General features: G+C 41.5%; 1 protein-coding gene across 6 annotated transcripts in view; it reads right to left on the reverse strand.

The window, feature by feature from the left end:
* PTPRE (protein tyrosine phosphatase receptor type E) overlaps positions 1–26,541 on the reverse strand; it is a 224,334-nt gene that overhangs the window by 90,055 nt on the left and 107,738 nt on the right. For 4 of the 6 annotated variants that reach the window (XM_043551995.1, XM_037904756.2, XM_043551996.1 and 1 more), the window contains one exon: positions 13,349–13,455. In XM_043551995.1, the coding sequence (XP_043407930.1) occupies positions 13,349–13,455 (107 nt within the window). Of the gene's footprint in view, positions 1–13,348; positions 13,456–17,541; positions 17,614–22,614; positions 22,633–26,541 lie in introns of those variants that run through there. The other 2 variants (XM_043551998.1, XM_043551997.1) reach the window with 2 other exon arrangements.

Raw genomic sequence — 26,541 nt, forward strand, 5'->3', positions numbered from 1 at the left:
GATTTACTTTTTCTGGTGCTAGTGCTCCTTATCTTGTAATGTTCCCCCGGCTTCGTTCTGTTCCTAATTTCAGTATACTAATTAAAAACAAAACCAAACAAAACTAGGAACCAAAAGCAGCATACGCAACAATAAGCGTATCTGGTGATCTTTCTTCCTCCTCCTCCACGCCTTGTCATCATCCCTACCGGTTTTATGTTGAATGTAGAGCTTAGCAGGTGCAAGGGTTTGGTCCCTCAGATTCAGGCCCTCAGATTATAAACTCCTTGGGCAAGGATGTAATTCTGGCCAAGGCAGCCCCTTCACACCCAAGTAACCAGTGTAAAAGGGCTCGAAAGCTCGTAGAAGCAGCCCCAGGATAAGGAGATTTCCTGAGAGGCATGGACCTGGAAGAATGGTTCTATGGGAGCTCCCTTGCAGTTTCGGGCACAGGTGGTCTGCTATTGCACTCTGATTATTTTCAGCTCCTACAACAGCCCCACATTGAGTGCTGTGAGCTTCCATGGTAATGGAAGTGTTGAGGAGGGTGCAGCTTTCTATGGCCTTGTCTACACTGCCACTTTATAGCGTTGCAACTTTCTCGCTCAGGGGTGTGAAAAAACATCCCCCCCAGCGCTGCAAGTTTCAGCTCTGTAAAGCACCAGATTTAGACAGTGCACCCGGCCCTGGTAGCTACTCCCCTCGTGGGGGGTGGGTTTGGTTTTGTTTTTTTACAGTGCTGGGAGAGCTCTCTCCCAGGGCTGGTGCCGTGACCACACAGCCACGTTAAAGCACTGCTGAAGCAGCGCTTTAACGTTGCCTCAGTGATACCAACCCAGTACTTGTTAAATAGAACTATTATGGGTTGGGTTAAATCTTTTTGAAACTGGGGGGTGGGGGTGGGTGGATGTAAATGCCACCCTTTAAGATCATTCTAAAAAGTCATTAAGCTCCTTTACAGAACCAGGCATCTGAAACAACAGGGACTCCAACTAGAACAGGCTCATGGCACTGCCCAAAACAAAGGCACACGTGAGGCCTCTCAGCAACTTGAACCAGGTGGCAGAGGGGCTTCACTAAGTATTTTAGTGGAGAAGGGGTTGAGGAGGGTGAGACAGGTGGGGGGCAAGTGCAAGCAGGAAAATCAACAGAAGGTTAGGAGACAGAAGGCAGCAAGGGACACAAAAGCACCGGTAGCGTGACCCTAAGAAAAAGCTAAGAGAGAAAGCTTTTGAGTTAAGTGTTGGCTGAAAGAAGCTGGGAGCTGGGAGCAAAGAAACTGTCTCCTTTTGTTTGATTGCTACTGTGTTCAGGGAAACAGGACTTTATACATCTTTTGTAAATAAACAGGCTTGTATTACAGACACCAGACTCCAGCATCAATTTCTTCTGCTAGTGAACAACTCGCAGGACCCTGATATTTGGCTGATCACTCGGGTCAAAAAGGAGCAACAGTATTTTTCCCTTAACACGCATTTATAAAACATCCCATTTCTTTTAAATCCAAACACTGTAAATGATTTCTAAGGCAGGACAAAAATATAGAAAAGTGCTAAAATGAAATATTTGGTTTTTTTAAAGACCCAAATTTGTCTGTCTGCTGATATTAATATTTTATTATTATATGGTTTTTTATCATGTCAGGAATTGGACAGTTTGTATCAGTATTGCAGATTAGTGCAGTATGGTTTGTTATATTCATATCTTTCTGCAAACAAAAATATATAAGTTCAGGTCAATTAGATATTATAATGTTGGCTACTAATTGAGCTTGATAATTACGTTAAAAGCTAATTCAAAAGTGAAGCTAGTTCAAGCCAATTTCCTGTGTGTTGTAAAAAGTGCTACAGATGCTTCCCTTCTGCTTGAATCCACTGTGTGACCACAATGAACAATTCACTAGGACTGACTCCTCTATGCATTAACTCTGTTTTAGTGTGCTTATGTTTAAAAATGTATGATAGCTCAATAAAAATAGATCTTCAACCCATGTTCTGATAATCACCTTGAGTGTAATGGAGACAGGTAAGCACGGTCAATGTGTACCTATGCTGTACACTGGAGCTCATTTACTTCATTCTCACACAGCAAACTCTTCTCCTTGTTTAAAAGATACAGCTACTCTATCTACTTGAGGTATGAGTGAACTTGTGCAGTGAGAATTGTGACTACTGTGTGGAAAAAATGTATGCCAATGGTGCAATCCTGTAGCCTGAAATAACCTCTCTCAACCTACATGGGGGGCGGGGGGGGGAAGTGGAGGCACGGAACCAACATTGTCATGGAAGCAACTTGTTTCCACTTTTCTGCAGTGACTGATGATAATGAGCAACACACACACACACGAAACAAGTAGTCAAACAGACTGCTAAATACTAAAATGAAGGGAGAAAAAACAGAGGGGACAAAGAAGAAAGCTCAAGGAAAGAAACTGCAGTGAAACAAGATATCAGAAAACCCACTGAAGGATAACACACCAATGTATGAGGTCTGAAGGAACTGAGGAAGAATGAAGAAACAAAAGAAAGACTTGTTCTGTATTTGTACAATGTCTAACAAAATGAGGTGCTGGTCTGTGGCTGGGCTCCTCGGCGCTACTGCAATACAACTAAATAATATATTTGTTGAAAAACCTGGGTTTTAAAAAAGTATTAAGTCTGAAAGTGTGTTTCAGCGAAGGGCCCAAGACTCTCCCGCACTGTCTTTACAAATATTCAAGAACTTGTCTCAGCACCTCCTTTAATGATACTGAATTTCTGACTATGCCTCATTTTATTACATGAAAAGAGCAGGGTAGTGTCTAAAACGAGGAGGAGGAGGAACCTTTGGGTCTAATTCTGAACATAATCCAATGTAACTCAATCCATATATGATGCCTAGATTGGTGTATTAGCACTGGAGAGAACTGATGGATAATTGTTGACTGATTAATGTGAAAGACTGACCAATAAAAAGGGCTTTGAAACCAATTCCATAGTGCATTTACATTACTTCCAACCTTCTATTTCTGTAGTAAGTGTCTACACTACAGCACTTCAGAAGCGTAGCTCTACTGCTGTAGAGTTTCTAGTGTAGACATACCCTTAAGAGCATTTCGATTATTATGGGTTACTGAGTTATTATTTCAATACTATAAACAGCATATTATATTTATTTGTCGAATTGTATTTGTTAGCGTAAGTTTTAATCTACTGTGAAGGTGCCCAGAGCAATAGACAGACACTTATTAAATGGAATTCCAAATCAGTAAAATAAATAAAATATTAATTAGGTTAGTTTTGGCTCATTGGCATGGTGTTACATCTTATGGGATGCTTTGTCTTTAGCAAACGAGAATGCTGACAGAGAACAGAATATCCATATTTTGTAAAATAGAGCACACACTTTAATATGGTTCTCTCTCTGACCAGGGACAAGAATGGCATTAGTCTTGTTGACCAATGGTTAATATAAATGTTATATATATGCCTGTTTAACAAGTAGTCAGTGAACATTTTTTTTTTAAATTACATATTCTGGAATACTGACATGCAGCAAAAACTAACACACCCTTTTCATGGTGACTTTGGATCCTTCATCAAATTTGCAAACACGCAGAAGGACAGTGGGATTAAACAGAATTGTTACTATCCTTCAGGTCCTTCTGTAGGAATAATCTCTTCAAATGGAGAATATGTGGCACTGGAACAAGTAATCTTTATTTTTGGATTAAAAATGATTTATTGCACAGTTCAACAGCTATTGAAAGTATGAGATAAGTGCATAATCCTATTAACTGGGGCTTTTTACACAAGAAAGCATTTTTGCCATATATGCGTTTTTGTCTATCAGACAATAATGTTCATTTTTTTCTATACATATGTACTTAATATATATTTAAATAATAAGGACTTTGATATTTCTTAAATATCCAATTTAGTTTCCACTACACATCTTGCTTGTATCATTTAAATTAAGATTTAATTAAAATACTGAAGATATGTTTTCTTTTATCCACATTTACTCAAAATTGTATTGAATTTAAGTGTGAAACTTTGCAGATGAACAGCGTCTCTTTGTACAAACCGACTCTTTTCCAATTTTATTAATATGTTTAAGAAGTGATACAAGTGTGTCAAGCCACTTCTCTTTCCCATTTCCCATATTTAATTACTTGACTGTATTTCAGAAAGGCTTTTTGATTTCACAATTCTATGTTTGGACGCCCTAAAGCAAAAAGGCCTGATCCTATAACCCACATTTCCCGAATGATGTGGTGGGCCATTGGAGGATGGGCATTAGCACAGGTAAGCATCTCTATTTTTTTTTTTCTGGAATCTACCCAGCTTCCATTTAAAACAAAAGACTAGTCCCTAGCTGTTAAGATTGTGGAAAAAACACTCAAAAATTTGATCCAAGCAAAACCAATCGAATGATGTCTACCTGAGTTTTCAGACAGCCTGAAGGGAGAGCTCTGAAATGTGAACTGCTGTATCTATTTCAGTGGGTACTAACATAGATACCAATAATGATACTTTAAATGCCAACCTTGGTAACTTTTCAGTCCTCATCAAAGGAGGTACAATAGGAGAGGAAGAATATCATGAAGATCTATGCCAGTATTCCTTAGAATTGGTAAGCTGAATGCTCCTGCAAAGTTTATAATCATCAGAAGACGACTGATGTGGGGCTGGGACATGACAACCTCCCCTTCCTCTGCAAATGCAGTGGAAAACCCAGGCTGGGCATGCCTGACTCTCAGCCTCTTCCACTTCACTGACCTGGAAACTAGGCGTTCTTGATACTTGATTCTTAGCTCCCTCTGTGGGGGCTCTGTACTCCCACAGGAGAGTTGGACACCACAGCAGAACTGACCTCCTAAAAACTGGCCTCTCTGGGGCTGAGAAAAATTGCTATACATGTGACTGTACACTAGACTGGAGTAGGGAACTGGAGTGAAATCCTGGCCACACTGACATGAATAAGAGTTTTGCCACTGACTTCTATGAGGCTACGATTTCATCACAGGATTTTATATGTTCTGTAATGGGTCATGTGTATCTATAGAACTATATTAATAATAAATAATAGTAATTTGACAGGTCTTCATTAGTTTTGAAGACAGATCACTGGCAATAATTAAAAGGTAATGTAACATTTGAAATGTGTGATACAGTGTAACCGAGCTGATATCATTAAGCCAATGTGCTCTTTTGGTTTATACAGCATGTTCTTAAGAAATAAAAAAATACTATTTTTATTTGTATTAGAGGCCCAATCAGATATCAGCATCCCAGTGTGCTAAGCACTCTACACACTTATAACGAGAACACAGTCCCCGCTGCCAAGAGTTTCCAATCTAGCCACCTGATGAGAGATAGCAGATAGATATGACAAACTGATGGGGGAAGCACACAGAGAGTCTATTATGATTTACTTATTTAAGCAACAGTAACAGAACACAAACTCCCTGACAGATGTAATAGACTTAGTAATTAGTGCTGGGGTAACATGTATCATTACAGTTGCACAAAGGATCTTTAGGTGCTTATAACTTTTTAATTCATTTACTTTTCTGGCTCAAATTTGGCATTCTTGTTCTCAGCCAAGGAACTTTTTTATTTTTTAAAGTTGAGACAAAATTGTTCAATGTTATGAACAAAAATACATGTTACTTATTGCAATAAAGTTTACAGCTTTCCACATTTAACCTTGCTTTGTCATTTTCCAACTTTTGAGAGTTCCACTCTAAAAATGTAATTATGAATATAGTTTCTATAAGTGGAATGCTTTATTTTACATACAAACAGGTTACTATTTAATTAATTTAAAACATGCAGGTCAGGAAAGCAGAAAGCAAGCCAAAGTGCACCAGTGAAACTGGTCTCTTGTCTTGAAGTCCTTTTGAAATTACATAACCTAAGTATTTTCAGTATCATCTCTGTATAGTTGTAGTACCAGCAGAAGCAGAATAGGAACTGAAAATAAACACTGGCGTGAGAAAATTAAAAAAAAAAAAACAACTTCCCTCATATTTTCTCTTCGGAGGATTCAAGATTTAGAGAGAACCTAATTTCATGCACAGCTTTGTTGCAATTACAAAATTACGTCTAGGGTGAACTGATTGTGAAACAAAGCTATGAGTTCTCACAGTGTGTTAGATTGTCACATTGTGAAGTAATAAAACAAGCGGAGATGCAACATCTTCATGTAATTCATTGTAACGTTGCAAAACCTCACATTTAAATAAGGGAGAAGGGAGAAGAAGAAGAATCTCTAATGTTCTGCAAACTGCTGGTGGAACACATGAATGAAAACTGGGACAGATGCCAACATCAGAAGCTGAGGCAGGATGTCAAATGTACTTAATCCTACAGTGAATCTATCGAAGCATGTTTAAGCAAATGGAAAAGGAAAAATGTGTTCCTCATTCAACATAATCTTTGCTACCTGGCATCATTCAGCTTTTTGGTCTGTAAGATGACGTGACACAAGTACAGAGTACTGAAACTGTACCTGTTGCCCTCTGTATCCCAAGAGACAAAGCAATTGCTTGACATAAAGAGTCTCAATCACTGCAGCTCTGCAAGCTTCCATCATTGCTTCATATTGCCAAGAGAAAAAAATATATATTTAGCATAATCTTTTTTCACAGAAGAAGCATTCTGCATAGCTGATCCCAAATAATTTCCTTTTAAACTATAATGTTTTCATAGAACACACATGAAAATATGGAAGAAGCAACAGAAATCAGTGGTGGAAAAAAACAGTGGTAATTCTCATTGGCGAGTGGTACGCAAAAGTAAAAAGGGAAAGAATATTTGTGGCAGTTGGCCCACTTGGCCTTCATGAAAGAAATGACAGAGCAGAAAGACTCCTAAAATTATGCGAGACGCATGACCTCATTATCTCCAATACCTATTCTGAGCAAAAAGAAAGAACAAGGCACACATGGGAATCACCAGGAGGGGTCTATAAAAACCAGATTGATTTATCACAATCAACTGTAGGTACAGAAACAGTGTCAGGAAGGTTAAGATTATGTCAAGTGCAGATTGTGGATCAGATGATCATAAATTGATATTGATGAGACTGAACATCATACTGAAAAAGTTACAGAAAGCCAAACGCTATATAGGATGGAACCTTGAAGTCATTACCAAGAAGAAGTGTTGCAGATCATTAATTAAGACAAAGACCAAGTAACCTGGGAATGTCTGAAAGATGCTATAAAAGAAGTTGCAGATAAACATGTAGGGAAAAAGTTACTAGCTAGGAAAAACCACTGAATAACAGATGAAATTATTACTCTCAGGGTGAAAGAAGAAAAGTAAAAACACAGACTGACAACAGAAAAAGGATTCCTAAGACTAAATAAAATGCTAAAGAATAAATGCTGATTAGCAAAGTCTGAATGAGAAATGCAAAGAAACTGAACAATTGGTAAAGAGAACAAAAAGTGAGGTGTATAAAAAGATAAGATATTTGGTTACAGAAGAAAGGTGATTCACACAACCATTAAAGACAAAAAGTGGGCAACATCTGACAGACCCTAAAGTCAAGAATGAGAGATGGTGGGAATATATCAAGGAATGATGATGATGATGAGCCTGAAAAATCTCAACTAGAGGTCAATCAAGTAAGCTCAGCAATAATGGAGGAAGAAATCATAGCAGCAATAAAGAGCCTTCAGAATGGAAAAGCACTAGGTTGGGATGGAATACTGGCATAGGGGATGAAGACTTGAAAGTCTTGTCAGAGGTAATGAAGAATATGTTTGAGACAGGAGAATTGCCAGATTTTACAGCTTCACTGCATATCCAAATCTCAAAAAAGAACCACACTATGAATTGTAAAGAATACAGTATCACATTCCTCTAAGATACTTCTGAGAGTTGTTCAAGATCGAATACAAGGAAAGACTGATGAGAAAATAAGCAAACTACAATATGGCTTCAAATGTGGAAAGGGCACAATAAGCACCATTATTAACTTGAAACTCATAATAGAAAGAGCAATTGAAATAGGGAAAACACTATACTCGGGTTTCGTTGACTTTCAAAAAGCATGACAGATTCAACCACTCCAAATTGTTCAATATATTAAGATCTGTAGGGACTGATGGATATGAGCTCCGAGTAATAAAACAATTAAACTGGAATCAGAAAGTGATTATAATGGGAGATTAAAATGAAAATCTAATAGAGATTAAAAAAGGAGTGAGGCAAGGTTGTATAATGTCATCAGCTTTATTCAACATTTATAGCAAGTGTTTGATCAAATGAATCGAAGAAACAGAAGAAGGTATTAAGATGAATGGAAAATGGGTGAGTAACATTCACTATGCAGATGACAGTTCTTTTGGCTGATGCAGAAGAAGATCTGGCAAAGAATAGGGTCTAGAGTTGAATGTGGCTAAGTCTAAACACGGTTACCCACCTTTTTTGAAGCTTTGTTCTTTGAGATGTGTTGCTCATATTCATTCCATTCTAGGTGTGACTGCACCCATGTGCATAGTTGGAGATTTTTGCCTTAGCGGTATCCATAGGGCCAGCTGTGGCACCTCCTTGAGTGCTGCGCTCATGCATTGCTATATCAAACGCTGCTGGCCCTGTGCCCTCTCAGTTCCTTCTTGCCAACCACTAGGACAGAGGGGCAGGAGGGCAGGTAATAGAATGGACATAAGCAACACATCTTGAAGAGCAACAGTTATGAAAAAGGTGGGTAACTCTTTTTTCTTCAAGTGCTTCCTCATGTTGATTCCATTCTAGGTGACTCACAAGCAGTATCAATGGAGGCGGGTTTGGAGTTCACCATCTTGCAGCACTGCTCTGTCAAAGCCAGTGTCGTCTCGAGCTTGCTGGGTAAGCACATAATGAGATGCGAATGTGTGGACAGACGACCAGGTAGCGGCTTTACCGATCTCTTGGATTGGTACCTGTGCCAGGAAGGCTGCTGACGATACTTGTGCCCTAGTTGAATGTGCTGTCACGATCACTGGCAGAGGCACCTTCGCCAGCTCATAGCAGTAGCAGATGCAAGCCATGATCCAGGACGAAATCCTCTGAGCAGTGTGCCTTCCTCCACCAGGAAGTAATTCTTGTGCAAAACCCTGCAGGAGGGACTCCTTGAACTGATGAAGGGAGTCCCATAAATTAAAATTGTAGCTGCCCAAGAGGGCCCGATGATTCGCCCCCTGGAATTGTAAGCTGGTGGTAGAATAAATTTTTCTCTCAAAAAGGTCCAAATCTTTTAGCCTCTTTATTTTTGGGAGTTGAGTTGGTGTGTCCCTGCTTGTCTTTTTCATTGGTCGCACAGATAACCAGCAAGCCCAGAAATGGGTGGGTATGAGTTATTGGCCAGGACAAAGTACTTCTTTTTGGCCCTTTTGGAGGGGGGAGGGATGGAAGACGGAGTTTGCCAGAGGACCTTGGCAATTTTGAGGACCTTGTCTTGCACTGGTAGTGCAACACAGGCCAGGTAGAGGCTGAGAGGACATTGAACAAGGTGTCTGCCTGCTTGGCCATCTCCTCCACCTCTAGGCCCAAGTTCTCGGACACCTGTCAAAGCAGGACCTGGTGTTCTTTAAAGTCGTCAGGCAGGCTGGCCCTCAAGAGTCCCGCGACTGCCTCATCCAGGGATGAAAACGTCGACTGTACCACTGGGGGAGGCCCCAGGGCATCGTCCCCCATGAAGGAGGGAGGGTTTGGGGGTGGGTGTAGTATCCTCTACCCCAACCTCCGAGCATGACTCATGCACCGTGCCCAGTGCCAGTGGTGCGCCAACTGTTGCTCTGAAGCAGCAGCAGATGAGAGGTGCGAAGGGGGCATTATCATGACTGGCATGCCCCACGCGCTCCAATAAAGCCGCTGTGCTGGCCATGCTGCCAAGGCAGCACCATCCATGTCGATGCGGCCTTGGGAGCCCAGTCGCACTGATGGAGTCTGGTTGAGGGGCTGAACTGCCCTTTCGTGCTGGAGGCATCCCCTTCTGGTGATGGTGGGGCCATCGACGCTTGCATCTGCCTGATGACCGTTGCCACCGGAGACCAGTCCCTAGAGTGAGAGGATCAGTGCTGGTATCGAGGGACCAGGGCCGAGGGTGGACCGGAGTCATGAGAGGGAGCGCTCCCACAGTGCAGGCAACCGAGATCTGCTCCAAGAGGATTACCAGCAGGAGAGCGAACGGTGCTGGCAAAATGGAGATTGGTGCCTCCCCTTAAGCGATCCATGTCGAGATGGCCAGAACCACGCTCATGGTGCCGGAGATCATGGGCAAGCCCCAGAGGATCTGGGCTGCAACTCTGGAGATCTGCAGCATGGAAGAGAGCGCTGCCTTGTCTCAGGGGCACTCCACTGCCCCCTGAGGGGTCTTAGCAGCTGGCTTGCCCTCGTGGGAAGCCTTTGCTGGTGGTGTGGGCAGAGGCCTCTGCCCTCTTGGCGCCAGGGGAGCTTGGGAAGGCATCAATGCTGCCAGGAGTTTGGGTCTTCTACCAGTGGTGAATTCTTTAAGGGGCTAAGGGCCCCGACCGGGGAGGCACATCCACGTGGCTCCAGAGTGGCAGGGGAGCCCAAACCGGTCTTTTGCCTGATGTCCCATGGCCCTTCTTGCTCAGTGCCAGGGAGCCGTGCTTCTTTGTTTTCTTTTGGGGCAATGGGGAGCGGTGCCAGGCAGAGTCCGGTGCTGTGGGTGTGCTGTGCACGAAGGCCGAGGTACTAGGCGAGTCTTGGTGGGACGGCTTGGAAGCTCCCTGACAACCCCACTTTAGAGGCTTTTACAAAACTGTAGAACTCACCATTTGTCTTGTACGTTTCCATATATATTTTAATAGTGCATTCTGCTATGTTGTTAATGTAACGTCAAGGTTACCAACAGGGATGCACTGAAAAAAAAATAGTGGTAGGAAATTCATCTTTATCAAGGCTACCCTATCTAGCCAAGAAATTTCATATGTATTCCATTTCTCCATGCCTTTTATTATTTTATTCCACAGTGGAAGATAATTTGTCTTAAAAAGTTTTTGTTTCTCTACATACAGGGGTTCTCAAACTGGGGATCACAACCCTTCAGGGGGTCACAAGGTTATTACATGGGGGTCGTGAGTACATGCCTCCCAGCTAGCTAAGTCTGCTGTGAAGTCTGTGCTAGTAAGTCTGCTATGAAAAGTGATATTAACAAGGGGGTAGCACTCCAGGGGTTTGCTGTGTGAAAGGGGTTGTCAGTAAAAAAAAGTTTGAGAAACAACGTCTACAATATTTATTCCTAAATATTTTAAAGATTCCTTTATCCATTTTAGTTTATGTAGCTGACAACAGTTTGTTCTGATGCTTTCAGAAATATTAATTCCTAAAATTTCAGATTTCTCTGTTGGATCCCAGAGTACTAAATAGCAAGAAGATGCAACAGATGGATGTTGAACATAATGGAGAGAGAACAAGGGAGACAGTATTAGTAACACAAGGTTGCTTATATTAACGAAGTGTCAGCTGAGTTTGGAGGTGGTGGGGTTTGTAGATCTTCATAGTTTTTGATTTAAAAAAAAAGTGATGAGTGAGTAGGACGTTTTTGTGTACACACCATTTAAGAAGATCACAGGTTATTTACTTAAAATGTCTACTCTGTATTTTGAGACAGTCTTAAAACAAGATAGCTTACTGGAGGTTTACAACTTCCTCACTCTGAACTCTAGGGTACAGATGTGGGGACCTGCATGAAAGACCCCCTAAGCTTATTCTTACCAGCTTAGGTTAAAACTTCGCCTTGGCCTTGAATAGTATGCTGCCACCACCAAGCATTTTAAACAAAGACCAGGGAAAGAGACCACTTGGAGACGTCTTCCCGCAAAATATCCCCCCAAGCCCTACACCCCCTTTCCTGGGGAAGACTTGATAATAATCCTCACCAATTTGTACAGGTGAACACCTGGATCTTGGATCTTAAGAACAATGAAAAATCAATCAGTTCTTAAAAGAAGAATTTTAATTAAAGAAAAGGTAAAAGAATCACTTCTGTAAATTCAGGATGGAAAATACTTTAGAGGGTATTCAGATTCAAAACACAGAGGATGCCCCTCTGGGCAAAACCTTAAAATTACAGAAAACAGGAATAAACCTTCCTCTTAACACAGGGAAAAGTCACATAAAACAAAAGATAAACTAAGCCGCCTTACCTGGCTTACCTATACTGGTTTCAGTATTGGAGACTTGGATTAGGATGGGTTGGAGAAGATAGATTTCTGTCTGGCCTCTCTCAGTCCCAAGAGAGAACAACCACGTAAACAAAGAGCACAAACAAAAGCCTTTCCCCCACCTCCCCTACATTTGAAAGTATCTTGTTCCCTTATTGGTCCTTTGGGTCAGGTGCCAGCCAGGTTAGCTGAGTTTCTTAACCCTTTACAGGTAACAGGATGTTCCCCCTGGCCAGGAGGGATTTTATAACACTGTATACAGAAAGGTGGTTACCCTTCCCTTTATTTATGATAGGGGTGGACTAGCTTTTCCCTAATTTGGCTTATTAATTATTATTATTATGCATCACAACTAAAAGATGTGATTAACTGGGTTAACAAAGGACAGGCTTGGCAGAATTCAATTTTTATTTTTTTTATAATTTCAACAGATATCAATGCTTATTTTAAAATAGATTTTCAATTTTTATGCATTTAAATTTTCACAGTTGTGCGAAATTATGAAGGGGTGACAGACAATGGGAGTGTCAGACAATAATTACTGAATGACAGTAGACATTGAGATTCAAAAGTTAAAGCTTTAACTGCTAAAACACAAATGGTCAAAATCACATATCCAAATATACTTATTTTGGAAGGCAATTATTAAAAAGAGATTCATCTCATGACAAAATGCCAGCTTCTTAGAGCTTCCCGACCTGCTTACTTAATGTTCCAGTAAAGGATCTACATTTTATACAGAATGACAAAATTAAGTTATTTTTTATTGTTAGCAGTAAGACTCCGATTGCACATTATTGGAAAAATGTGACTTGTCTTCCTATGGAATTGTGGCATAGTAAAATATGGACTGTCCTTGTAATAGAAAAACTTTCATACCAAGTACATAATAAACAAGAGAAGCTCCAGAAACAGGATAGATGTTGGTCACCCTGTTTAGTGTACACAGGGGAGCATGCCAATAAGCCAGAATATTTATCTAGGTTCTTTGAATATTAACCAGATCCTGAATAAGTAATCAGTAAGGTACAATATACTATGTTGATATTTTTTTGTAACTTTGTCTTAATAAAAAGTTACCGAAAAAAAAAAAAGTTTGGGTGAGAGTGCATCAGTGGAGTTAGAGGGAATAGAGAAAGACTCAGGATTCTGAGAGTATGAATCTTACCCGTAACTGACCCAAAGAATTAAATGTTTCCTTACGTGTTGTTGTGTTATTTGGTGATGCAGTTCCATTGTGTGCTGAAGCTTCAACAAGTAGAAAACTAATACAAACAATCAAGAATGAACTGGACTGTTCCATCATGGATCTGTAAAGCAAAGAAAATATGGGAAAAAATTAAAGGCAAATTATTAATTTTTAAAATAATTCATAATCCACAATGGATTTAAAACATGTTTTATTCTCTCCTGTGTTCTGATTGTTTAATCTTAATCTATGGTGGAAGAGGAAAAACCACCAAGCACATGTATTAAATTAGAAATTCTTTAAAAATAATTCAACCAAAGATTTATTAGCTAGCATTCAGTATTAAACAAGACACTCGCTACCACAGAATCAGACGTAAAAAGCTACTGGAAAGTAATAAAAAACACACTTTGAGAACTGTAGCGGGGCAGTCACCCCGCTCCAGTTAGGAAGGGGTTAAAAGCAGCCAAGGGAGGCTGGTTGGGTAGTCAACCACAGGTGGGGTTACACCCAGTCAGGGCACAGCTGGCCCTGATAAAAGGGCAGGCTGAGGGAGTGAGAGAAGACTCTTGCTCCAGCTGAGGAGCAGAGAGGACCAGGCTGCCTGGGAGAGCAAGCAGGGTACCTGAGGCAGAGCAGGGCTGGGGAAAGGCAGGCCAAGCTGAGGAGCTCTGGCCTGGTGAGTCCCCAGGCTGAGGCCTTGCTAAAGGCCGGGGGAGGTTCTAGGGCGGCAGGGAGGCAACTGGGGCTGGAAAGGCAGCAGGTCCAAACCCCATTGCTGACGATGAGTGGCCACTTCAGACTGCAGTTTGCCCCTGAGGGAAGGGGCTAGATGAGAACTGGCAGTGGGTCACTGAGGCGAGGTTGGTTTAGGGGATTGGGGTTCCCTGGGGAGGGGAGACCCAGAGTGTGGGGGCACTGTTGTGAGAAAGCACCCCAAGGTAAAGGACACCGGGGTCGGGGGGGGACGCACAGCCTGAAGTTCTGTAAGTAGTAGAGATCAGGAGGAAGCAGGCACCGGTAGGAAGACACCGGCCAGCAGGAGGCACTCCAAGGCTCGAAATGAGCTAATTCCCAGACGACCAGCAGGAGGTGCCACGGTGGTGAGTGCCCGCCGTGGTACACATGGTGGAGAACGCAAGCAACTCAGGTCCACTCCTGACACAAGGGAACTATGGGTACTGGGCAAGTTGTGCCACTATTGAGGGGATGATGGATCCCGCCTACGCAGAGGTTTTCTTTCATCCCTGCTTGGGCCCTGGCGTCAGCACCCCGACAGAAGGGGGCAGATGATGACTCACAAGGGAAACCCAAGAGGGACTATGGGAGGTGCAGGGGGCCCTCCAAGAGCACTTGGGGCAGCTGGCAAGGGAGCAGCGGGTCCTAGAAAGACTCCTGAGAAGGGAGTTTACGAAGAGCTGCCGAGAGTGGTGGGAAAAGCCCCGCACCAGGGCCAGGAGGCCAGTGGCGGAGTACAGGGCTTGTTAGGCCTGCAAGAGGCATGGACATTTAAAGAGAGATTGTCCCTATTGGGATGGGGGCAAGGAGCCTCACCTAGAGCAGGGGAAGGGACAAGGCCCTGGGAAGGCCTGCTGGGTGAGGAAACCCAGGGACAACAGACATGTTGGGCCTCTGGGCGACAAGGACACCTGCAGTGGGAGTGCCCAGGCACAAGGCGAAGGCCCAAGGTAGCAAAGAGGCGGGGACCCTGCTTTGGCTGCCATGAGCAGGGCCATATTAAGAGGCACTGCCCCCTCAAGGGATGAGGGGTGAAAGAAGAGGTGCCTAAGGACCCAGCGGGGTCGAAGACCAGCAGCGTCGATGCTGCGGTGATGACGATAGACCTGCCAGGGAGCCATCCCAGAGAGACGGCTGAAAAGGGGACTGGGACAGTGTGGGACAGCAAGAGGCCAGGACCCAGGCTGTCGAGGAGCAGGTCGCAGTCGGGACCCAGACTCTGAAGATGGAGGGTCCAGGGGATGCTGGCGTATGTGCGTGGCTGGAGGCAAGGCAGAGGCGAATGCCAGGGACATGGCCAGAGAATGAGAGGCAGCCATAGACGAGCAAGAACTTCTGCGTAAGCAGCTGGCTGAAGCAGAGAAGGGGCGAACATGCCCAGAAGGGCATCCCCAGGCCACACCGGGCAGAAGCTTACAAGAACCAATAAGCAAAGGATAGCCAAGATCTTCAGGATCTCAGCAGAGAGAAGCATAACAAGAACCAATGGCTGGAAGCTGAAGCTAGACTAACTAAAATAAGAAAAAAACACAGATTTTTAACAGTAGGGAAGATTAACCCTTAGAACAAACTATGATGGGAACTGGTGGATTCTCCATCTCGTGATTACTTCTAAACACGACTGGATGTCTTTCTAGGTAGATATGCTTTAGTCGAACACAAGCAATTGGACTCAATACATGGGTAACAGGCAGAAATTTCATAGTGTATGTTATACAAGAGGTCTAAAACTAGATCAGGGGTTCTCAAACTGGGGGTTGGGACCCCTCAGGAGGTCACGAGGTTATTACATGGGGGGTCACAAGCTGTCAGCCTCCACCCCAAACCCCACTTTGCCTCCAGCATTTATAATGTTGTTAAATATATAAAAAAGTGTTTTTAATTTATAAGGCGGGGGGGTTGCACTCAGAGGCATGCTGTGTGAAAGGGGTCACCAGTACAAAAGTTTGAGAACCACTGAACTAGATGATCTAATGCAGTGGTTTTGAAACTTTTTTTCTGGCGATGCAACTGAAGAAAATTGTTGATGCCCACGACCCAACGGAGCTGAGGATGAGGGGTTTGGGGTGTGAGAGGGGGCTCTGGGCTGGGGAAGGGGAATGGGGTGCAGGAGGGGGGTCAGGGATGAGGGGTTTGGGGTGCAAGAGGGGGCTCCGGGTTTGGGGCACGGGGTTGGGGCATGGGCTTACCTCCGGCGGCTCCTTGTCAGCGGTGCAGCCGGGGTGCAGAGGCAGGCTTCCTGACTGTCCTGGCACCACAGACCGCACTGCACCCCAGAGGCAGCCAGCAGCAGGTCTGTCTCCTAGGCGGAGGCATGCAAGCAGCTCCACGAGGCTCTCACCTGCAGGCGCCCGCCCCCCCAGCCAGTGCTTGGGGCAGGGGCAGTGTGCGGAGCTCTATGGCCCTCCTGCCTAGGAGCCGGACCTGCTGCGGGCCACTTCTGGGGCACATCGCGGTGTCAGAACAGGTAGGGACTACTAGTTTTTCCATGCCGGACGCCAGGGTCCCTAGTGCTAAGCAAGGTGACCCAGTATCTTGCATTCTGCTACCTAATACTGGGTAGCGACCCGAAGTTTGAAAACCACTGATCTAATGGTCCCTTCCAGCATTATACTCTATGAATCAAACAACTGACCAAGCATTACAATACTCCTGACATTTTGCACTGGTCAGCTAAGCAAAGTGGTCGGTAAGTCAATGGATCTGTCTGCCCAAAGCCAATCTATCTGTCTAAGGATTTCCCCAGTGTGGTAGAGTCCTAGAGCAGAGCAGTGGGTGCATCTCTTAGCCCTTTGCGTAAAGAGCATAGCCCGGACTAAGGCGTTATGCCTGAGGCATCTCTGTTCCCAGTGATTCACAGCTGCCAAATAGCCCTTTAGAGTTGTGGGTTGCTGGTACAACTTTGAACAACCTAAAACAACCACCTTGGAACAGGTGGCATCAGCTTCAAGTAATATCTTCTACTACAAAAAGAAAAGGAGTACTTGTGGCACCTTAGAGACTAACACATTTATTTGAGCATGAGCTTTCGTGAAAGCTCATGCTCAAATAAATTGGTTAGTCTCTAAGGTGCCACAAGTACTCCTTTTCTTTTTGCGAATACAGACTAACACGGCTGTTACTCTGAAACCTGTCATCTTCTACTACAGGATACAAACTTATACATATACTTTCACCCACAGTCGTTTAAAACACAGGCATTATCAAAGTGAAATGTTTTCTTGTCATTGTGAAGTCACAGGACTTGGAAAGAGTAAGAACTACATTTGTACTGTTCAATTTATTGGTTATCTGCAAAACTGGTTGATGTGTCTGTAAAAGTAATAGCTCCATTTGCTGAGCCTTATGATACTACATTTAAAAATATTTTCCTTTTGAAAATGTACAGTTGTAAAATAACAGCTGAAAATCTAGCAGCTTTAAAATAATTTAATTGAAGGCTTTCAAATAAAGAGAAATTCAGATTTACTGGCTTCAGAAAAAAATGTTTCCCAGTTAACTGGTGCGTAAGAGATGGGTTAATGCTCCACTATCAGTTATGAAAACTTCCTATTTCTCTGAAAATGAGAAACAAAGTCAGGAAAGAAACTTACTGGCGGAAGGGTATAAGTGCATCGCTAAGAGTCAAGGGCTGTGATCCATAAATATTACATCAGCTGTGAGTGCTATCTGGACTTGGGGAAAACTTCAACTAAAACAGTGTTAGAGTTCAGGTAGCTGTTTTCTTTAGAATTCCCTGTTCATTGATAATCTGAATAATTACAGGATAAGATGAAACCCCAGAATTATTCAATCATCAACCTTTCTTAAAATACACACTTAAAAAAGGACAACCCACACACAACTTCTCCCCGATAACGTATCTATTTATACAGGGAGATACATACAGCCCAATGGTGTCTCTCTGCAACAAGTCCTAAAGTTATTATGACAACAGCGAGGAATACTGCAAAACAACCACCCTGGAAGCCACAACATAATGATAATCACTAATGTCACAGAATTACAGAGAATACTATACAGTAGTGACTAAAATTTCAGTAACTGGCAATGGAAAAATTCTAACAACTCTGTAATCATTATAATTAATAACATGAGGTTAACCAACGTAAAGTCTTTGGTTTCAGTGTAAGATTCATCTAAAGTAATCTCTTTGAGGCGGCTTGACTATATAACAAGTACTGTATAACTTTCACAGTATCTGCCTTACTCTGGGCTGTCTCGTATGCTATTCAGGAGTCAACCTTACTTACCCTCCCTATTTCACTATACTCAAGAGTGATTTAAAATGTGACAATAGTCTGTTGGAAATCATGGTGGTCCACAAACCAAATGGAGAAAAGAATTAATGAAGTTAAACTGAAAAAAATCTGGACTGATGTGAATACTTTAATAATTATTTCAGTTTAAACTGCTATTTAAAACACTCTTAGAATCCCAGACTACAGAACTTTTGAGGAAGTGGTATAACATATATAAATGAATGTACAAAACAGAAATTTAGCCTAGTATTCTCCATATGCAGCCGCACTTTAACCTGGACGATGACAAAGGCAAGTTATTCACCTCTGTGCCGAATGACCACTAATGCAGTTCTCATGGCACCTGGAGACAAGTAATATTTCCAAGAATCCAGTAAGCAGATAAACTCAGTATTCATGTCAGATTAAGAAAGGCAGCTGATTCCCATTATCCCAGGAGTTTCTGTCAGACTGTTCCTCTGACATTACATTTGCAATGTGTAGCATACAGCAGTATTAGCAATGTTACTCAGTTGAGAAGAGAAATAAAAAGAGAAAAACATTTTGTTCCACTGAACTTTGAAGAAGACTTCATGTGTAGCAACATTTTCATCAACTCAGGAAATACAAATTGTCCACATACTTGTTCAGAAGAGGGCACTATATCTACAGTCTAAGAAAAAGGGCTCAAGTCACACACAAGCATACCAATATTCTCCAATATCTTGTACGCAGTATTATGCTAGATAGGCTTGTTTTTATGAGTAATGCTTATCAAAAATTATGCAATGATTCTGTGAAGTGTTTAACTTCCAATGAATGAGGTATAAAGAATTTTAGGTAAAGCCAATTAATTCAGAATTATGGCTCGTTACTGATCATTTAAATCAAAACACCATTCTGTTTTTTTATTGTGTTCAGTTTTGACACCAGTTTGTATTACTATTTAGGATCTGCCAAAATAAGCTGTAATATTCAAAATCACCTTTCAGCAGCTCAGTACGTCCACTGATATTACCTAACCTAAGATACCACTTCTCGGAATGGACTGAAAGATCTGTTTCTTTGCAACCTGCATGCTGCAATGTAAGTAGTCTGTTACATACTTTCTCTGCCAGCTCATGTGCTTTCCTCAGGCAAAGGAGGGCCAAAAAGAAGAAAACTGTGTGGTCCCAAAGCTGTTAGGTTTCCTCTGCATTCCATGTTCTCCACTGGGAATGGTTTAGTAGCTCAGGGAAGGGGCAGGTGGCATGGCTCTCCTTTGTCCTGACATCCAGGGGAAAGTTTCACAGAGAGCAACTGGGTTTATAAAGGGTTAATTCTGCCCTGACATCCCGTCTGCTCCAGGCCACAGTCATGGTCCTGGCAGGACATAGTCAGGATTATTAACTCCCTGGGGAATTTTCCTGTGGAATTTCAGGGGGTTGATGTCACTGTCTTCACTCTAAATTCATGCTGAAGAGCATCTAGAGGTTACAGGATTGGGGGCAGGACACTGACTGGAATCAATTCCACTTCCTCTTGACAGATTTTTGGGGGTGTTTGATTCAGTTTTCTGTTCTTTCATTCCCCTCTATCGCTAATATCAGGCAGTGTGATCCAAACTCAAACCTTCCCTAATGGTTAGAGGCCCCAACTAGCATCACTAAGGATCATCAGCAAAAACTCCAACTTCAGAGGAAAGACACACTGATGGTTATAATCATTACAAGTTCCTCTACCCCAGATATCACAAATTAGGTGCCAAAACTCTTAAACACCAGCAGTGATATGAAATCTGCAAAGTTAAACTCCGTCAAAACAACAATGAAGGAATGCAGAAGAGTTCCTATATTGACAAGAAAAACATGCAACTGTGGGTATTAAAGAATGTTTAAATTAATGATTAATACTTAGTTAGAAAGAGGGACAGAAAAAAATAACACATGCTGCAAAAAAAAATCAATTCATTTCCACTATCTTATACAGAATTAAGGAAAAGATAAAACATCCATTGAATTGTGTCCTTGGGTATGAGTCAGTAAGCCCACTGCACTATGATACAGTTTAAAGCTTCATGTTTAAGAATAATCCAAGTTTATGCTTTTACAGTATCAACAGATAAAAATAATTACTAAACTTAATTAGTAATTAAGAAAAAACTCAATCAGCAAAAATACAATTTTTTCATCTTGGGAATGAGAGTTTAAGAAGGATAAATAGAATGAGGTAACATCAAGCATAGGGAAAAGAAAAGGGTCAATCAGAAAGAAATTAGAACATGAATGAGAAATATGGCAAATAAGCAAAGAACAAAAATATATTTTTAAACCAAAGACTGTGAATGACTTCTTGATTAGTGCTATTGTATCAATGTGAATGCTAAAAACCTTTCCTTAGTTCTTGTATCCATTCTTAAAGCTTCTTGAGAACTTAATGGATCTGGTTGGAACAATAATTTTAAAAATAATAAAGCTGTAAGAGTATGACAAAGCAAATAAAAAGGGTCATTAAACATCATCTTACATTTTCTTTCCTCTCCTTCTACAGGCTTGCTCATACCTCCTTGTCTATAAATTCTTTTATGTCTGAGTATACTAAACATAGTGAGGATACATGCTTATTTTTTTTGTGTCAATTTATCCTACAGTTTCAATACACAAACAGGTTCATCATGAACCCTGGTCTATTCTCTCCTGGTCCATTCTTAGATTAGATAACTAATCACACAACAGCCTTTTACAAGATGGATAAGCATTACTTTCACATGCTGCTTTCCTATGAGGACTCTGAATTAGATTTTGTCTTGTTTTGATCTGAAGAAGTAGTTATTTTGAAATATTCTATTGACATTTGGCTTTCAAAAATTATATTAATTAGGTCTAATTGGATGTCTTCTTAAATTGAACCCTTTGATAGTATCATACAATATAGTCACCATGGTGAACATATTGCTATTGATCATATGAAAGTTTACATCCAGACTACTTGAGGGCAATACTTACATTGACTCAACTTGCCACACTTGCACCTTAATTTATCACTTCATATTGTCCTTTCTTGCTATGGAGATGAGTACCAGGATGAAAAGGACTTGCTGGAAGAAACAAGCAGTAGCTACTCGATAAGGATATATATTAAGCCCATTATTCTACACAGGGAAAACTCAATAGATTATTGAAAATTCCTGCATTTAGTGCAATGAATACCCCAGTGGAGCTGGTATTTATTTTGGATGCAGTCCACTTCATAAAAAACTATGAGGCTACATTACATTTCTCATTACACATAGCTTACCTGAAATATAGATTTCACCAAGTTAGCACTATAATGCAACATGATGCTAAAGTTAAAAACTCTACACATACAATAGTAGACATTAGCTGAAAAGAAAAACTTTCTGCAGTTCCTCAACTTGAAATGAAGCCAGGGATAAAGGTGGAGTCAGTAGGTAAACTGCTGGAGCTTCCATGAGTGAATTCTACAGTTCATTAACTTCTCTTTTACGTTATATGGTCAGTAGAGAAACCTTGTATCCATTGGAGCTTCAGCTAATCTGTTTTAGAATTTACAATGACTTCTCTTTAATACCTTTGAAAAGCAATTGACATCTGACACTAATAAAGGTTTTGGCAGGTTTTCAAAACATTTTATGAGAATAAGGAACAGCAGAGATCTTATACAAAGCATTGTATTTATAGCTGTAAGTGCCATGCCAGAAGACCAGTTTGTACCCACTCTCCTGAGCATGATGGAAGGTAAAATTTCACTTTGTTAATCTCGGTGATTTCATTTTCATAAAAGAAACCAAGAAATGGAGGAAATGATTGCACAATTTGTACCAGACTTGGGAGGGCTGCAATTGAATTGAGGCACTTCCTGTGACCTCAATGCTGTCTTAAAAAACACCTTTCATGACAGGCTGGTGTACAAAGTGAGGCAATACAGAAATAGTGTGTATCTGAGCATGGTTTCATATGCCAGAAGGCTGTGGAAATTACTTCAAGGAAATCCGAAGTTCTGAATTCATTTACAAAAAGTGCACAAGACAGCAGAATTTTCAAGATAAACCAAAGGTACTCAAGAATATTGCTCACGTGGCACACTGGCTCAGTGAGAAGCAATGTATTGGTATAAAGGCCTGAAATGCTGACTGTGTTTTTTAAAAAAAAAAAAAAAACTCCCCTGCAGACAGAAGAACGTGCCTGTAAGAAAGACTGGCACTGGCAAATGAGAAAAACAACTAATGAAGGTATAGCAAGAAAAAGGGCTGTCTATTTCCTAAACTCAGAGCAAGAAGACTACAGAGAGAAGACACCTACCCGCATTATGTAATGGCTTTCCCACAGATCGGGGGAAGGGGAGCTCCACTTTAAAGGGCTGCCAGTTTGGCTGGAAGCAGATATAGGAAATGCATTAATGGTTGTATCAGGATGAAGTACATTATAGTCTTTATAGAGTACATCAGGTTACACTCAATCTTTCCCTGAATGTTGCAGAGTTGTTCCGTGCACATTCGTAGGGTAACTAGGGACCATGCTGGGGATTCGGGTGGTGTAGATTTAACTCCCTGGAAAAAACAATATTCCCACTTTTTGTGCGGAAGAATGATTAGCCATCTCAACTGGGTCAGTATCTTAAAAAAATTTAAAGATTGCCAGGAAAGCCACAGTTGAAAAGATCTAACTTGTGTGTTACTGAAACATACTTCTGTTTTCGATGAAGAACTGCATAGCATGAAAAAATCACTGTGAAGCCAATCATTACACAAAAAGAACATGAGTATTTGTGGCACCTTAGAGACTAACATTTATTTAAGCATAAGCCGTTTTCTTATGCTCAAATAAATTTGTTAGTCTCTAAGGTGCCACAAGTACTTCTGTTCCGTTTGCGGATACATACTAACATGGCTGCTACTCTGAAACCAATCATTACACAGTGTAGCCAAGCAAAATCATGCAAGTGAAGCATTGCACATAAAATCTTGATACAACTTAACAGAGGGTTAGAGTGTTAGAATTCACAAAGAGATGTGAAGTTTTTCAGAGCTCTGATGAGTATTTGGATCCTGTGATTGTTCCCAATTGTTTTCACCTGGCACCAGCAAGCATCAAAGTGGATACCTTAGTTCCCCAAAACATGAGTCAGTTACATTATTTTCAAGGATTACTCATCAGGCTACAGACTAGAATGGTCTTTGTGACCTGACAGATGAAGTATGAATATTGGGCTTGGGCAAAGGCATGTCACAGCGTTTTTTAAAATAGCTAAGAATTCTTTGATAGCTATTCTCATGCTGATTTTGATTTGGTATTTCAGTGGGCATGTGATGTGTCCCATAGTCGGGAAAAGTCATAACTCACATTATAGGGACAGAGGAGGAAAATCCAATTGGCAAAAGGACACTAGACAGAGCAAAAATAAAAAATGAATAAATTGGATGGGAAGCAGTGGACATGAATATCTGAGCTCCTGACAGATCAGTCATCCACATCTACCTTTGATGGAAACTGAGTGAAATCCTAGTCTTGCTGAAGTTGATGGGAACTTGGCCATTGATTTCTATGGGGCCAAAATTTCAACCTGTAGCTGGTTTCCAGAGGAATGTAAAAGTGAGATTCTATTTTTAACTGCCCTAGGATGGAGAGGTCACATTATATGGCAACACAGAGACTTGTATAGATTCTTTTTGCCATTCAAGCACGGAAAGAATTTGCTAGCTAATATTTTTCTAGTTCAGTGAAGACTTGCCTGTGAAGACTTCACAAGTAAGAAAATAGGCAGGTCAAATAGCTTTTCAATCTGGTGCTGAATGTTAAAACAGCAGGAAAATTAGATCTTATGTAGTATTATTCCAGATGACTAAAGCCATCAATTCCATAGAGCTGGTTGAAAATAATCCTAAAACAAGCCCCACCCTGCACCCTTGCAGTATGTCAATGCATACTAGTAAACTTTCAGTGGACAGTGGCAAGGTCCACCTGGACAGTTAGTGCACAGCACACTGGAGTACTTTAGAGCTACACCCCAACTTGCTGGCCTGTAGGTGTTTGTGTAGATGCTTATTTGTCATACTCTGTCTTAGTGCATGTGATCATTATCTACCCTAGAGACTGGCCACAGCTACTTTGACGTTTTACTACTAGTTAGCAGCTATAGGACCTCTGCTGATGATCGTGGTGTATATGTAACCCACACACCTCCTAGGTATGGTGTTCTGTCCCATGTACTGGCACCGAGACCACTTAGAGAGAAATTAATGAGTCTGCTCTATAGCCTTGGCCAACAGGCTTTTGAGCTTTTAGCTCATGCAGTAGAAGCTCATACATTTAGCTCCAGAGGTCCCAGGTTCAATCCTGCCCACTGACGACAAGGTCTGTTGGCGTTACATATACATGGCCATGGCTCAGCAAATATTATGGGGTCCTAGCTTTGTTACTCTAATAACTTTTAAGATAACAGATATTGATTTCATTTCACACTGGGCAGTGCAAAGTAAAGGAGTATAATATAATTATTTAGAAAAGAGCATGGTTTGGGAAGGCCACATCACTCATGCCAACACTGATTTTGGCTCCTCCACGTGTTCCAGATGGAGACCCAATCCTGGATGCCTCTACCCAGGTCCGCCTGCAGCTCCCAGTGGCTGGGAATGGTGAACCGCGGCCACTGGGAGCTGCAGACAGCCAGGCAAATGTAAACAAATGGTCTGGTGGCCCGCCAGAGGATTACCCTGATGGGCTGCAGATTGCCCACCACTGGTCTAGATGAATTTACTATAAGGTGGTTGAACAACTGGTTGGGAAAGCATATTCAGAAAGTAGTTATCAATAGTTCACAATCAAGCTGGAAGGGCATATCGAATGGGATACCATAGGGATCTGTTGTGGGTCTGTGGATGATACCAAGCTTGGAGGGATTGCAAGTGCTTTGGAGGACAAGATTAGAATTCAAAATGTTCTTGACACACTGGAGAAACTGTCTGAAATAAAGAGGATGACATTCAATAAGGACAAATGCAAAGCACTACACTTAGGAAAGAATAATCAATTGCACAAATACAAAATGGGAAAGGACTGCCTAGGAAGGAGTACTGCAGAAAAGGATCTGGGGTTGTAGTGGGTCACAAATTAAATATAAGTCAACAATGTACTACTGTTGCAAAAAAACCCAAAACATCATTCGGGGATGTATTAGCAGGAGTGTGGTAAGCAAGACACTAGAAGTAATTCTTCCGCTCTTCTCACCACTGATAAGGCCCCAACTGGAGTACTGTGTCCAGTTCTGGATGCCACATAGGGTAAGATTGAAAAAAATGGATTTGTTTAGTCTGTAGAAGAGAAGGCTGAGGGAAGGACATGATAACAGTCTTCAAGTACATAAAAGGTTGTTATAAAGAGGATAAATTGTTCTCCTTAGCCACTGACGACAGAAGTAGGAATGGGCTTAAATTGCAGCAAGGGAGATTTAGGTTATACATAAGGAAAAACTAAATGTAAGGTTAGTTAAGCAGAGGAACAAATTACATAAGGAGGTTGTGGAATCTCTGTTATTGGAGGTTCTTAAGAACAGGTTAGACTAACACCTGTCAGGGATGGTTCTAGATAATACTTAGTCCTGCCTCAGTGCAGAAGACTGGATTAGATGACCTGGTGAGGTCCTTTCCAGTGCTACATTTCTATGATTCTATGTAAAGGAAAAATGCCGAAAGTTACTTTGTGGCCTGAGCTAGATTATATCATTGAAGAGAAAACAAAAGCTTGTCCTTGGCATCAGAGTGCAAGAAATATGCTAGAACATACTCCTATACCTGTGGTCACATCTTGGCAATCCCTGGCAGCACATCCATGACATGTTGTTTGTCCTTTAGGAGGACATATTTCTTGGTAGTCACTGATTCTTACTTACTGGCCAGAGATTTACGTGATTACTTCTATCTACTGTAAGTGCTAAATGGTTATATTCTGCTGTAACGGCTAGTGAGTGACAGGTGAATGGTCTATCTTAAAAATTGTTGTATGAAAGTAGCTGTCAAACCTGTAATTTCTGCAGAAAAACAATAAAGAAGGTATTGTTGCTCATCAGCAGTTGTTGTGGTTTCATGTACATTTAAGTTCCAAACTGACCATCTGTAACATATCTGCTTTCCTACTTACAATTACCACATGTCACTGGAGAGGAAAAGTTAAATAGTACCACCACTCTTTGTGACATTATCTGATAAAATATGACCATGTAGATCATTGTTG

Source organism: Chelonia mydas, chromosome 7, assembly GCF_015237465.2.
Source record: "Chelonia mydas isolate rCheMyd1 chromosome 7, rCheMyd1.pri.v2, whole genome shotgun sequence".
Lineage (NCBI taxonomy): Eukaryota > Metazoa > Chordata > Testudines > Cheloniidae > Chelonia > Chelonia mydas.